Raw genomic sequence first — 15,130 nt, forward strand, 5'->3', positions numbered from 1 at the left:
ATGTAGGTTACAAAATAAGAAAACAGTACTTTATTGCAACAGGGACTAGTTTAATTGATATATTTTTTAAAGTTTTCTGTGGCAGACCTTACATAAATAGAGCTTACCAAATGGACTTTTAAACATAAGCTTTTAGGTTGCCTCATAGTTTTGCTACAACAAGGATAGAAAATCCCTCTTCCTACCTTGAAACTTTTCACGATCAACTGGAATTGAAATTCTGAACATCCACTATCCACAATTGTCCTTTTGGTTGCCTCTTGGTGAGCAATATAAATGAAGCGTACAAAAGAAAATGGTGTCCTAATTTTAATTTCACTTATCCCAAATACTTTTTTCCAAAAAGTCACACTCACAGCCTTTTGACAGTTTTAAAGGGATATAATGTATGAAATAACATTCCAATGACATAATATACAAAAATGTTGTTACACACGGAAGAATAAAAATTTATGTTTGGGGGCTATTGCTGTGGGAAAAATGGCCTGATCTTCATAGACATCTTCTTCATTGAATACCAGGATCCCTTCCAGTTCATCCAGACTACTCCATCGTCTGTGCCATGTTTTGCCATGTCCCAGCTGTAATGTCCACCCCAGTAGTATCTGCCATTTGGATTGGCTGCATGACATCTATTATACCACCATCCACCACCATCCTCTTTAGAGCACTGTTTTGTGGGATCTGCATTTACCCTGGAAAGAAATGTGTTTGGGGTTATTACAACTACGGAATCATCCAGTTAATTTCATCCAAAGCACCCACAAAGAATGCTGTGTGCTGTGCCCCTTTCCTTTAGTTCTATAAATAAATTCACACTAATACACCAAAGACCTTCTCTGCCCTGTAGAAAAAAAAGAAAAAAAAAAAAAGAGAACTGGGCCTCTGTGATAAATTCATCTGTATTTGTTACTTTATACTGAAATGAGAGATTTCAGATCTCTTAATATTAGAGAACTCTGAAGAACAAAATGAGTGTTTCAATATACATATTCAAATATAGAGATACTAGAGGCCTGATGCACAAAGACTGGTGCAAGAATGGGCCTTCCTTCCGCTGGCTGCTGGCACCACCTTCACCGTGGCCTGGAGCCACCTTTCCACCTTCCCTTGCTGCCCAGAGGCCTGGACTGGCTGGGGCATTGTGGAATGCCTGTGTCGTAGCCATGGCAACCACGTAAGCATCCCGCCCCCCACCGCTTGGCGCCGGTGTATGCAAATTAACCTGCCATCTTTGTTGGGTTAATTTGCATACTCACTACTGATTGGCTGGTGGGTGTTGTGAAGTTACAGTCAATTTGCCTCTTTCTCTTTTATTAATGTAGATATAAATGTATTTAAACACTCACTACTCAGAAGGCACGGGTGTTCTAATTCCAGTTCTATCTTTCCTAGTTGTGTGACTTAGGATAAATTACTTAATCTCTCTAAACTTCATTTGTCAAATGAGAATCATACTGGTAGCTGTATCAGGATGATACATAAAGAGCTTACTTCAGCCCTAACCAGTTTGGCTCAGTGGATAGAGTGTCCACCTGTGGACTGAAGGGTCCCAGATGTGATTCCGGTCAAGGGCATGTACCTTGATTGTGGGCACATCCCCAGTAGGGGGTGTACAGGAGGAAGCTGATCAAAGTTTCTCTCTCATTGATGTTTCTAACTCTCTGTCCCTCCCCCTTCTCTGTAAAAAATCAATAAAATATATATATTTTTAAAAAGAGCTTATTTCAGTGGCTGATACATGTGGTAACCACCCAAACAATGAGAGTTATTAACATTAACTATCATTAATGATCCCAAATAAAAATATCAGTGGTGGCTTTTACAGCAGGAGGGAAGAACACATACCAGCCATCATTGTCTCTGTCGTATGTGCTGAAGAACATGCTGTTGTGAATGGTCATGGTTTTGTTTTCTCCCACCAGTTGAGAAGCTCCTTCCATGAGGGCATTGCCAGCTGTTCCCTTATATTTGTCCACTGAGATTTGGTACTTCCCGGCTTCGCTCTGTATAGTGAATCCTCCATAGCGTGCCTTTACCTTATCTCCTTTCCAGTCCTCCATTTCAATCAGGAGTTCTGTGGGTCCCATGTTGGTAAGCTGGCTAATTTTATCATTGCCAAGCCAATACTCACCTAAAGGAAAAATAAAATAAAATCTCACCAAAAATACAACCTTTAGAAACTAAAAACTGCCTTTCTTCTCTTATCTTTCAGACTCTTTTCATAAATTCTTAATTTCCTAAAATGCTTAAACCAGATTCCCAACACTATGTTTTTATAAATGGAAGAAAAAACATTGTAAGTAGAATGATATTATTTTGTACTCTCAGTTTTTTACCTGGTAGGCCACAATATTTTTTCCCTTCGTCATTGGTTGCAATATTACCAAATCCTTGTTTATATGGATTCCATTTCCTGCCAAAGTCAACACTACCATCTTGACGATTCTGAATTACTGTCCACCCTTTGGGGCAAAGAAAGAAAAAACATCACATATTAAACAGTAATAAATAATGCCACTTTGAGGGAAATGTCTGAATTATTTGTCTATTTAATTTATTTTATCCCCACTTATATTAGTGCTCCAAAATATATATAATAAGGAAATAAATATAAGAAAACTCTTAAAATCTTTAAGAACTACAAGTGCTTTATATTACTCCAAATTGTGAATCATAGATATTTTATAACTTTTAAAATATGAGATTGAATTCCAAATCAAATGGCCTATTGTTGGTTATGTTAAAGCTAGGTTTTATTTGCTTGTATTTTGTCATATCAAAATAATTACAGAATAATAGATCAACAACTATCCAATATTTACCTCCACCTTCAGTGTTCATGTCACAGTATACTCGATATGGTTTGATAGAAGTGTGAGGCTGAATGAGATACAGCTCAGATGTTTCACCTCCATTCCTGACAATTTCCTCACATTCTGCAACCATAAAGAAACATTATATTCAGGGAACTACAACATATTTCCTTGGTCTTTAGTCACTAACTTTATAATTACAGAGGTTCCTGAGAAATATTTTAATTTAGACTTCTGAGAATATATTATAGAAATTGAATCTTCCTTTTACTGAAAATCAAACTCAGTTTCGAGTTGTATCTTCTAAGGAGATGAAAAAGCCCTTCTCTACCTTTTGTGTCCTGGGATATCTGCCAGAGATAAACTGCCAGAATACATGGGAGGAAGAAACGCCTGCACCTATTCAATGTTCTGCCATCTCTTCAAGCAAGGGTGCACATACATGTAGAGCTAGTACCATCATACACTACATCCAGCTCATCAAAAGCTTGTAAGTACATTAGGCTACGTAAGACCACAGCATACTAGGGATGTGCTGTATTGTCATCAGGATCTGTGGGGCAAATCCACTGGGCTTTTATCAGTTTCCTTATTTTTAGAGAGTGTGAGTTCTTCTGGAATGCTCCAGAAATATGTTTATTAACCAGTTACCTTTGCCAGAGACCACAGGAATATTGCAACTGACAGTGCAGGGGACGCGGCAGTATTCCATCTGAGCTGACACATCAGATTCTAATTTTTGTATTTTGGTTCTCAAGTTTTCCAGGATTGAACGGAGTACACGAAGGTTAGTCGGGATATTACTATTCAAGGACTCATCTACAAATAAGCGGCGTGCTTCCAGCTCTGAGGTGTACTCATGTATTACATTTTCATTTTCTGGAAAAATGAAATTATGTAGGAATGATTCACATTTTCTCCTGAGACACTAAAAGTATTCAAGCATACAATTGTGCGTTGACTTTTCTGAGAATAAATGAAAGGGCACTGAGTTACCATCAGGCAATCATGATGTGCAATTGTACTTAGGGAAAATTATTTGGCCCATGGCATATACAAATTAACAAATATTCTAGCTACTATCCTAGTAACTTAGCTCAGCTGTAAGCTAAAAATATGCTTAAAAATAAACAAAATAGGTGGTTTATTCCTTTGGTGAGGAAAAAAAAAAAGGAGAAAGAGCATTTAGACCTTCAGACAGAAAATGTTAAATAAATAAATGCTAAATTTTTACTCTGTGAATGTTGTCTTCTGAATCACAAGTTTCTTATGGTTAAAAATGAGGACTCACAGAAAACTTTTTCATAGAAAGTCCTCCTCGCTGATACCACATTGGGAGTGTCAATAGTGCTTGTCTGACAAGCTGCACATGAAGATGACTGTGTGAGAACCTCGGGGTAATCAGACCCGTACTGAAAGATGGTGTGTGCTGTTTAGGCTAATCCAGAAATGCTTATCTTCTCACAATCATGCATTCCCGTGGCAATCTAACAGGCCCAAACGTTTAACAGAATCGAATAGAAAACACAAGTGTATCTACCTTTTAGTTGCTTCTGCCTCTTTTCCCATATGTCTTTGAGCAAAGTCACATAGTGAAAGGTGGTCGAAGAGGTCTGGGATACAGACTCCATATTATTATTTATCTCATTTACTTGGTCTCTCACTGTTCTTTCCTGTCTTACCAAAGTGTCTTGCAACTGACATCCTGTAGGACACAACACTCCCTGCAAACGGTGAAAATATTAGGCATTATATGAAGCATTTGAGTGACAGATATGGGTGAAAATAGCACATAGTGAAAATTCAATGATATAATTAGCCAATATAAAAACTTGTCATTTGATTTTCATAACATAAGGCCAGAAATTCAAGAGTCATCATCATAGTCTCATGAAGATTAAAACTAGTCCTTATCACAAAATAAATGTAATAAATAACTGAAAATTTTCTCACCCAAACAAATGAAATGGGCAAAATTCAAAGGTAAAGGCAACACCCATGTGTCCTCGTTTGTAATCTTGGGCCCAGAACCAAAACAAAACAAAAAACTAGAAAGAAATCCTCAACCAAAGGCTCAATTTGTTTATGTTTTATATTTATCTCCAAAATAAACAAAATAACTACAGTGGCGACATGGATCAATGAAACATTAGGAAGCTATGATGAACATGGAGGCTGTCTCTGCTAAACAGTTCAGGGCACTCACCAGGTCTGGGTCAGCATGAACACAGCCCCCGGCATCAGGGGCTTTTCTTTGCACTTGCTTTTGCCTGGCATCCACTTTGGCTGGGCGAGCACGATACCCACCTCCACTGACGGGAGGCTGGACAGGTCTCAGGCTGGGAGCCTCTTCTCTATTCTTGTCACGGGGTCGGTGACCGCGGGCGCCCAAATCGCTCTTCAGAGAAACAGGCCGAAATAAAATGTAGAGTGTTACAGAAGATTCGAGATGTAACTATTCCAACATCCTCATGTTATCATTTAGGACCTAAATTTTAGGTTATCACACACTGATGATGACTTGCTTAAGGCCCATCAGCTGCATTAGTTGGTAAATCAATAGGTTGCTTAGGTCTCTTCAGTAACAGCAGAAAGAAAAACTGTGCAAAAAGCTGCTGTATCTCAGGTCGTTTTTAAAAAGAGGCTCTAAAATAAAGCTGCATCATATTATGAATCATAATTATCTTAGATCCATGATATCTATACATGGGAAGACACAACATATTGAGAAATCTATATTTTCAGGAAGAATAAATATTCTCAAGCTACTTGGGTTACTAAATTCCTATAATTATCGTTAATCATTTCCCCATGTTTAGTTTTTATGAATTGATGGTTAATTTGGATAAGCCCTATATAAAAATATCCTAAAGCAATATGGATTTATTCCTTATCAGACAACCCTTGTTTGATTCCAATATGTTTGAAGAGGAAAAAGGCACTCTGAAGCCAGGCTGCTTGGCTTGACCCTATGACCTCCTAGCTATAAGATCCTGGGCAAGTTACTTTATCGGTGCCCATTTTCTTATCTGTAAGATAGGGGTAATAATAGTTAGATGTATAAGATTTAAATGATTCATTGCATAGGATACCCTCAGAAGAATACCTGGCATAAAGTAAGTATTCATTATTATTTTTATTACAATCACACATAATAGGTACTATAGTTAAAGTGGCTTGTCCACTACTAATCCCAATCTTCTTCCTATCTTCTACCAACAAAAGTATTTGATAAGCCATTCTAATGAAATTTCTTACATGATTTCTTTATCAAACAACATGACTTTTTTCATATTTAAAATAATTCTCAAGGTATGTGCATTGTGATTAAAATTATTTGTTAACTTAAAAAAAATCACATTAAAAGATAATGAAGTGGAAAATATGCATTGCAATATAAAAAGGGTTGACTTGAATTAACTATATTATCATAAGCTCTTTGTCAGTTATTGTACCCGTTCAGGCTTAATTACAAATTAGCAAAAGATTTGAAACAGAGACTAAGCTTTTTAGTTATTTTGTGAGCCTGGAAGTCATTCGCTTACTCTATTTGGAATTTTACTGTCATTTACTCATTAAGTTACAATGTTTAACATTTAGTTGGAGAGTGCTAGGCTTTCAACCCAGACAGGTTGGTTCCTGATTCCCCTGCTTAATTGCTGGACTTACACTATAATAACTGTTATGTGTGATGGCAATAAAAATAATAATGTGTGAAGGTATGGGGAAATAGACATATTGCATTTTGAAGATGTGATCTCTCTGTTAGAGCTGGTCTGCTCTAATAGGAATTTTATAAAATGTAATTCATTTATATATTATAAATCAATTTATAACAGAAAGAAAAATATATTCTTTTTATGTCAGAGTGCTATTAGAGAGGTAGCATTGATGATCTAGCGTTATAGAGAAAAAGAAATAAAAATAGTTTTAAAATTTATATGGGTATTTAGGTTTATGAAGACCACTTATTGAAATAACCAACAGTAGAAAATCCATTTTGAAAACCTAAACTAGTAAACTGCCTCTGTAGGGATCAGTTTGTGAGCAAGAATATCAAAATGCTTAGCCAAGTACTTTATAAATTCTTGACATTTTTCTTACATAATGCAATTAACCAGACAAGAATATTTTTGTATGTATAGTTTGATAATTAGATCACTTAGATCCCCTTCCAATTCAACAAATGATTCAAAATTAATCTTGTCATTTAAACATTATTGTGTACTTTTCTTTCTAGTGTAACGATGCTGTTATAGATGAGAAATTTGATGCATTTTGATATTAAAATTAAAATTCTTTAAGTATTCATTTGCCTAAATGCATTTCTGTATTTTTTGATATCTTCAAACCCACAGGAATAAATCAGCAAAGATAGTACTTGAGGAAAAACTGTTCTACAAATGAATAAATCAAACTGGGAAACTGATATACAAATAAATAAGTTAATCTGGGCTATATGTTTCATAATCATTAATAATAGCAATAAATGCTACCTATTATTTAAATTTTTAATTTGAATAAAAACCAATATTTCATTTTCTATCACTGCACTTGATGTATTATTCCACTTTTAGATTTGGTTTGTAATTTTCATTCATAAATAGCCAGCAATTTCAGGAGTTATATATGACTCTTCTTCACTAAATAGAACCTATCTACCACAGCTTTTTACTTTTAAAATACTGCTCTTTTGTCTGCAAAATTTTCAGATTTTTGTTCTCATAATTTAGTAATGTGTTGCTAGAACTAAACAAAATTCTTAGTTCTTGGGATAACAACAAGTGAGAAAAACACATCTTACCTTAGGTGTGTCATCTTCATCCTGGGAAAATGAAAGTGATAAACCAGAAAACAAGAAATTATTATTTCATTTTTATATAAAAAATACTATGTAACATTCTTTAAATAAAATGGGTCCCTGAGATTGATAGTTCCATTTCATAATTAAAATAGAGGTTAATTTCATTCAAATAAATATTCCATATGATTATAATTGGTATTTTATATTAATAATATTAGTAATAACATAATAATAAAATTTAAAACGTCACCCCATTGTCATAGTCAGTGGAAACTTGGGACTGAACTACAAGAGCACATAATAGTAGCAGTAATAGATGTTTCATGATTTAAAATTTTTGGAAGTTCCAAGAAACCGTCCTTTGCTTGTGAACTTAACAGAGAGCTCTTCAATCCTATATATATTCCTGAATCCTCTGTTGGGTATGACTTTAGAAATGGTTACCTTCCTTAGTTAATATTTAATTTTTTTGCACATTTGTTGGCTGAACCATTTTACTACTTAAGCAACATCTTCCCAGCAAGACTTATTTACTCGTCATTCAACTATTCTCTGTTGACCAAATTTAGAAATACCAAAGTTCCTCAATTCATTTAATTGGACAATATGATGGGAAATTAGGACACTCCTAAAAGAGATGTGTATCACATTTCCTGTAAATTAATGTGTGAGGAAAAAATATTTTTAATCCAAGCACAAACAACTAGACCTACTCACAAGGCATACACTACCATTGTGAGCTCACTAAAGGTATAACAAAAATTTTTATGTTTTGAAGAAATAATGTAATTCAGTTTTAAAAGAAGCCACTAAAATCAAGAATAATATTATATCACCATGTGTTTATTAATAAACATTATCAGAACAAAAAAATTACAATTCATACATTATGCTCCGAAAGACAAACATCAAAAAGAAATGTCTTGCCCGATCAGCACGGCTCAGTAATTGAGCATTGATTTATGAACCAGGAGGTCATGGTTCAATTCCAGTCAGGGCACATACCAGGATTTAAGCCTGGGTTGGGATGCAAAAGTGAAGTAACTGATCAATGTTCCTCTCTCTCACTCTTTTCCTCTCTCTCTAAAAATCAATAAAAACATGCCTTTAGGTGAGGATTAAAATTTTTAAAAAATGTTTTGTCTTATTTTTTTGCTCTGGCCACATTTCATATTTTGTCCTTTAATATAAATTAAAGTATTCAACAAATTCTAAACATTATTAAAATAATTAGTAGAGTACAGATACCCAGATCAAAATCATTATTACAGTGACTAGATAAATATTTGACATTTTAGTTATATTATATTATATATATTTTTAATTTTATATTATACTAGAGGCCCAGTGCATGATTAAATCATGCACGTGTAGGGTCCCCTAGGCCTAACCTGCCATCCAGGCCATATCCACTGCCCCGCAAAGCCTACCACGCCCCGTGGACACTGCTAGCAGCCCGCTCCCTGCTTTTGATGGCAGGGGGGTCCCGCTGGTGCCGGAGCGGAAACACAGCTCCCCGCTTTCGATCGCGGGGGAGCTGGCTGTCTGTCCGCTGGTGCACCAGGCCTTTCGAAAGCCTCCGTCGCCGTGGAGGCTTTCAAAAAGCCTGGTGCTGGAGCAGACAGTCAGCCAGCTCCCCCGCTTTCGTTCCCCGCTTTTGATGGTCCGCAGCAGGACGTGGGCTCGCTGCCCCAAAGGCCCCTTCTGTGCCACAGCACAGCCATGGCGCAGACGCTGAGCTCATGCCGCCGCTGGCGAAGCGAACTCAGCATCCCACCAGCCTAATCGGCCACCCCGGCCACCCTGAGTCCCGCCCCCTGTGCCTCCCGCTGGCCCAAACGTGGGTGTAGCGGAGTGATAATAATTTACATATTACCCTTTTATTATGTAGGATTGTACTTACAAAAACAACATTATTTTAACACCAGTGAAGCCTTCATGCATCTATTTGAAATAGATGCAGAAACACTAACTGTGTCCCATTTCTTTTCATTATTTCTTATAAGCCACCAAATCCATCTCTCTCATCTTATTTGTTTGTTGCAATTAGGATTAACAACTTCTACAAGAAACAATAGGGAAACCAAAATCAACAACACATATCCCAGAAAGTACACTGCTTTGTAGCATTTTCTGGATGTTTTTGTACAGAATGTGAAACAGTCTTACTAAAATTTTTAAGTGATTTTATTAAAAAGACTAGAGACCCATTGCATGAAGATTCGTGCAATAGGCCTACCTTCCCCTGGCTGCTGGCACCAGTTTTCCTCTGGCACCCAGGACCCGGGCCACAGCGGAACCAAGCCTTTAGTCTTCAGGCTTGGCTCCGGCCACAGTGGAGCCTTCATACTTCAGTCTTTGCTCAGGCAGAGTCTTCAGTCTTCGCTGCATGCCTGTGCATGCAAATTAACCTGCCATTTTGTTGGGTTAATTTGCATATTCACTCCTGATTGGCTGGTGGGTATCACAGAGGTAGTCAATTTGCATTTTTCTCTTTTATTAGTGTACATAACAGGTTTGGACCAGGAGAGTATGTTTTAAACAATGCTCTGAAGTGAACTCTTGATAATGGTATGAGACGCACTAAATTTCTTTCTCCTCTTGGTAACATAGGTTGCTTCCCCAAATTCCTTTGACTTCAGATTTTTAGAAACAAAGTATTATGTTTAAATTAAGTAAAATAATTTATTGGATTTTTATATTTGTGTCCCATTTGTTATCTGTACTTTAAAACTAGTTTAGTTTTAACTTTTCTTAGAAGGAATATATAATCTGACTGAAGAAGCAAATGTGGGTATGTGTGTATTAATTAAAATGAGATGCAAGAATATTTTCTTTCAAAATGTAACTGAGGAAAAGTTTATGTTAATCTAGGCAGGGTTTTATTTTAATGGTAACAGATTCTTGCTGATTGAAAAAAGACTATTATATATCAATTGTATCTCAATAAAAATAAATAAAATAAGACTGTAAAGAAGACTAAAACATATTTTTTTCTTTTGAGGTGACATAATCCTATTACTTTATTTTCACATATTTACATTTCATCAACTAGCAATGAAAGCATTATTTAATTTCCAGAAGTTTAATTTAAGTTTCTTCTAGTATCTTACAAAATCTTGTACAACATTAAAATGAAAATCCTTTGCATTCCCACTTTTTTCTACTCTGACTGGCCTTCTTGCCATTACCAGTAAAAAGGTGGGAAGAAAGGGGATACATTGGTGAGCCAAACAGGCATTCAATAAAACATTGCAGAATGGATGAGTGCACTAGGCTTCATTGAAACATGCCTCAGAGACCAAGTGCTGATCATCACTTATCTGATTTAATTCTTGGAACCACTAAGGTTCATACCGATGATGAAATTGAGGCTAGGAGAAGTTAAGTAAACTACCCAAGGCAAACAGGTAGTAAGTACTAGAACCAGGACTTGACCCAGGTCTGTCTGTCCCTCCAGTCCTCGCTCTGTGCCCATTACACCATATTGCCCAACAAATACAAACATTATAAAGAATGTACATGTATCTTTTTGCTTTGGTTGTTGTTGCTTTGGCTAGCTCATTGTCTTGGGGCTACAGTGTCTCATCCTGGCACACACATTCTTAGCCTTTACTTCCACTTACATTTTCACTTTTTCTATAAGGGTGTGGGTGTGGATATTCCTGTCTGTATGAGAGGCATGCCTGATACAGTGATAATAACTATGAGTTTCTTTCATTCTAGTCCTTGTTAGATATTGTTTTCCTGTAGAGTTATAGACAGCTACACTAATACACGAAACTGCCTAATATTATAAAGTACATTACCATGTTTTCAAAGATAAGGAATATATTTGCAGAGATCTTGCTTAACTAAAATACTTAATTTCTTTCAAATGTTGATGCCATTGGTGGAGGAGCAAGGGAGTACTATTTGTTCAGTTATGATTTCAGGTCAAGAGTGCAGTGTTCTTCATATTCGCTGATACTATTACGTAAGTCAAGGGCAGTAAACCAGTGACAGAAAACATCACTCGTCCTGCCCAGCAGCTCTCTGGCACGAAGGGCAGATTTGTGGGCACTGATTGTCAATGCACTTGCTCTTTTTTTTTTTTTTTTTTTAAATTTCTTTATTGATTAAGGTGTCACATATTTGTCCTCATCCCCCCATTCCCATCCCACCCCTCTCCCCACGCATGCCCCAATCCCCTGTTGAACTTAACCGTTGGATAGGCTTATATGCATGCATACAGGTCCTTTGGTTGAACTCTCCCCCTCCCCCCACCCTCTCCCTACCCTCCCCTATCCTCCCTCTGAGGCCCGATAGTCCGATCGATGCCTCCTTGATTCTGGTTCTGTTCTTGTTCCTCAGTCTATGTTGTTCATCATTTCCTCTAGATGAATGAGATCAAATGTCACTAGATATATACTAATAAGAACTGAATGTGAGACGAGCAATAATATTTATGCTGACAGGCAAATGAATCAATCTGTAGCGAGCTTCCCCCTGGACCAACAGTTCTTTTGAGACCCAATTTCGATGTCCAGTAGTTCCTTATGTGTACATGTCAGCACTGACCCCTCAGCTCTGGATGGTGGACAAATGGTGGTAATGGAGGTCCGACTCCCTCTGGTTTGGTCTCGGCCGAACCCAGGGGCACGGCGTCACCCGGACTAATGGGCACGTGGCCTCACCCATACCCAAGGGGCGCGTGGTCTCACCCGGGCCTGGGACCCAGCCTCACCCGGATGGATCCAGGGGCGCACGGCCTCACCCGGACCCAGGATCTGGCTTCACCCGTACCCAGGGACGCTTGGCCTCTCCCAGACCCAGGGGCACGTGGCCTCACCCGGGCTTAGTTGCACAAGGCCTCATCCGGATCCAGGGACACATGGTCTCACCCAGACCCAGGAACGTTTGGCCACTCCCAGACCCAGGGCCACTTGGGCTCACCCGGGCCTAGGTGCACGAGGCCTCATCCAGATCCAGGGACGCATGGTCTCACCCGGACCCAGGGACGCTTGGCCTCTCCCAGACCCAGGGCCACTTGGGCTCACCCGGGCCTAGGTGCACTTGCTCTTGATAGTTTTACAATTCATGCCAGGCCCAGTTTATAGAGCACAAGGCAATTTGTGTCCATCATGTACAGCACCAACTTTGTGGCCAGGTAGTGTGCTAGGGGCCAAGGATACTTTGGTGACCAGGAGAGACTTGCACCCAATTCTCATGAAGTTTTATGTCTACATGGAGAAGGGCACCAAAGTTTTGGCACTCTAAATCTGCATGTTTGGATAGTGATTTTAATCTGGTTATTAAAGAAAAAGAGACTCATAAAAACACACACGCACACAAAAAAACAACCTTTAACCCTCCCCCTTTTCTTCTCAACAGATTCAGATGGAAAGCTTAGCTTTTTCACCTTCGCCTAAGTTGAATTAAGTATGGTAGCTAGGAAGGCACCAAGCAGGGACTGGTAGCTAGATCACCCTTGTCCCACTGAAGCAAAAACTTGCTTGACATGTGTGTCCTACTCTTCCTCAGTTACGTGTACATTGTCCACCTTCATTTTTGAAACCTAAAATCCCATTTCCCTTTTTTCTCCTTTGTCCAAAATGACATATACACCCAATTTTGACTCACTGTCTTTAGGAATTTTCATGGTTATGTATTAAAATTTATTTCTCCCTGGTAATCTGTCTCTGTTAACTTATTAGCCCAGCTAAAAGCATTTAGAAGGCAGGTGGGGGGGAAAGTATTATTTTTTAAGCTCCCCACAAGGGGAAGACAAAATGAAAACTACTTATAAGATGCACAGTGCCTCAGACAGGGACAGATGATGCTTTGAGAACAGTAACTTAGGGATATAACCTCCTTCAGAGGGAAAAGAGATATAAATGGAAAATGATTTTGGACTTGAAACATGTGGTTTGAATGACTGTACTGTTTATATCATATACCTCTGACACATGGAAGATATTTGATAAATATCTGTTGAAGAAGATCTGAGTGTATGAATAAGTGAATAATTGAGTGAATAAAATAAAATGCTGTTTCTTTCTAAATAGGCATAGCTTTTGAGAAACTATAATAAATCATTGTTAGATTCTGTGTGTACTTTTCTTGTTGTATCCTGAGCTACAGTTTAGAAACCACTCCCCAAGGGGAAAATAATACTAAAGAGCTGGAGGCCTGTTTGGACCAGAGCTTTGATGGGCAAGCCTGAGAGACCAGTGTGGTGGTGACAGTTGTAATTGGTTAGCCATCCACAATGGGAAAGCAGGGAAGGTGAGATGGGGTTAGCTAGTTCTGTCTCTTACGGAGAGTCTCCCTCTATTGACTTGGAAGATGCCACTTTGTTTTTCTTAAGGGAACCGATTGCTACAGAGCATGGCTATATGGGAAAAATGGGATATTTTCTTCTTCAAGCCAATGCCAATCACAGGAACTAGAGAACATGCAGGGATGCTCTCCTGCTTCTGTCACATTGGGACTCAAGACCACAAAGTTGTAATGAGCACCTGTTGGAGTTCTTTCCCCTTCTGTGGGAATGACCCCTAAAATGCAGGTATGGGGCTCCAGTGGTCCTGTTAATATTGTGATCCCCTAATCTCTTACCCAATCATATTCATGGCAGCATTCTAGAGAGAAAGGCTACCAACCCCAGCAGCGGAAATAACCCAAACTTCTAAACTTGATCATTTCATTCTTTTGTGAGACACCTGATGTCCTCCTAATAGTACCCATGCCCTGTTAGTTAGGCTGAGATGGCTTCTAAGGTTTGTTAAACTAATCCAAAGGGAAAATTAAGATCAAATTTTTAGGAATCAGATTATTTTTTATAGTATAAATTGCACATTCGGAAAATAAGCTGTATTTTCAAACAATAAATCATTAAAAGTTTTTATACTTAAGTATCCAGTACCAACAGTGTAACTGTAGAAAATAAAAACATTTATTTTATTTTGGAGTGTCTTATTGATATTAAAATTTTTTTCATTCATAATTATTTCTTGAATTAAATTAACAATATTTTCTGTAGAATGCTCTCAGGATTAGATTAATGGCACAATAGACATATTTATTATTTTGAAACTTTCTATCCAATAATAAAGTATTCATTTTCATTTATTCAAATATTTTTTAATGTCCCTTAAGTTTTTAAAATCTATCTTGCACATTTTTCATTTAATGCTATTATAAGATGGTTGTCTCCATTATATTTTTAACTACGTATATGAAAGCTTGTGATTTCTGAATATTATTTTTGTACTCAGATACCTTAGTGAGTTTTCTTATTGTTTCCAACAGTTTCTCCAGTTGATTCCTTTTTTTTTTCAGGCATAAAATTATACCATTTGCAAAGACAAATAGCTTTGCTTCATTATTTCACCACTTATTTCATTTTTCATACAACTGCATGATTAGTACTTTCAGAAAAAAAGTAAGTGTGGATAATAATGGTGATAGTGGAAATTCTAGTTTTGTGGCTGGCTAATGAGAATGTTTTTAATATTCATCCATAACTGGA

The 15,130-nt window shown here is 37.5% G+C and overlaps 1 protein-coding gene across 1 annotated transcript; it reads right to left on the bottom strand.

The window, feature by feature from the left end:
- Window positions 1-212: 212 nt before the first annotated feature.
- FGB (fibrinogen beta chain) lies at window positions 213-7,978 on the bottom strand. Its single transcript, XM_028152011.2, has 9 exons — window positions 7,871-7,978; window positions 7,621-7,641; window positions 5,023-5,214; window positions 4,357-4,540; window positions 3,468-3,695; window positions 2,826-2,939; window positions 2,340-2,465; window positions 1,849-2,134; window positions 213-695 (listed from the first exon to the last, which is right to left on the bottom strand). The coding sequence occupies exons 1-9, from the start codon at window positions 7,943-7,945 to the stop codon at window positions 464-466; spliced, it is 1,458 nt and encodes a 485-aa protein (XP_028007812.2). The 5' UTR covers window positions 7,946-7,978; the 3' UTR covers window positions 213-463.
- Window positions 7,979-15,130: the final 7,152 nt, after the last annotated feature.

The sequence above is a fragment of the Eptesicus fuscus genome, chromosome 6 (assembly GCF_027574615.1).
Source record: "Eptesicus fuscus isolate TK198812 chromosome 6, DD_ASM_mEF_20220401, whole genome shotgun sequence".
Lineage (NCBI taxonomy): Eukaryota > Metazoa > Chordata > Mammalia > Chiroptera > Vespertilionidae > Eptesicus > Eptesicus fuscus.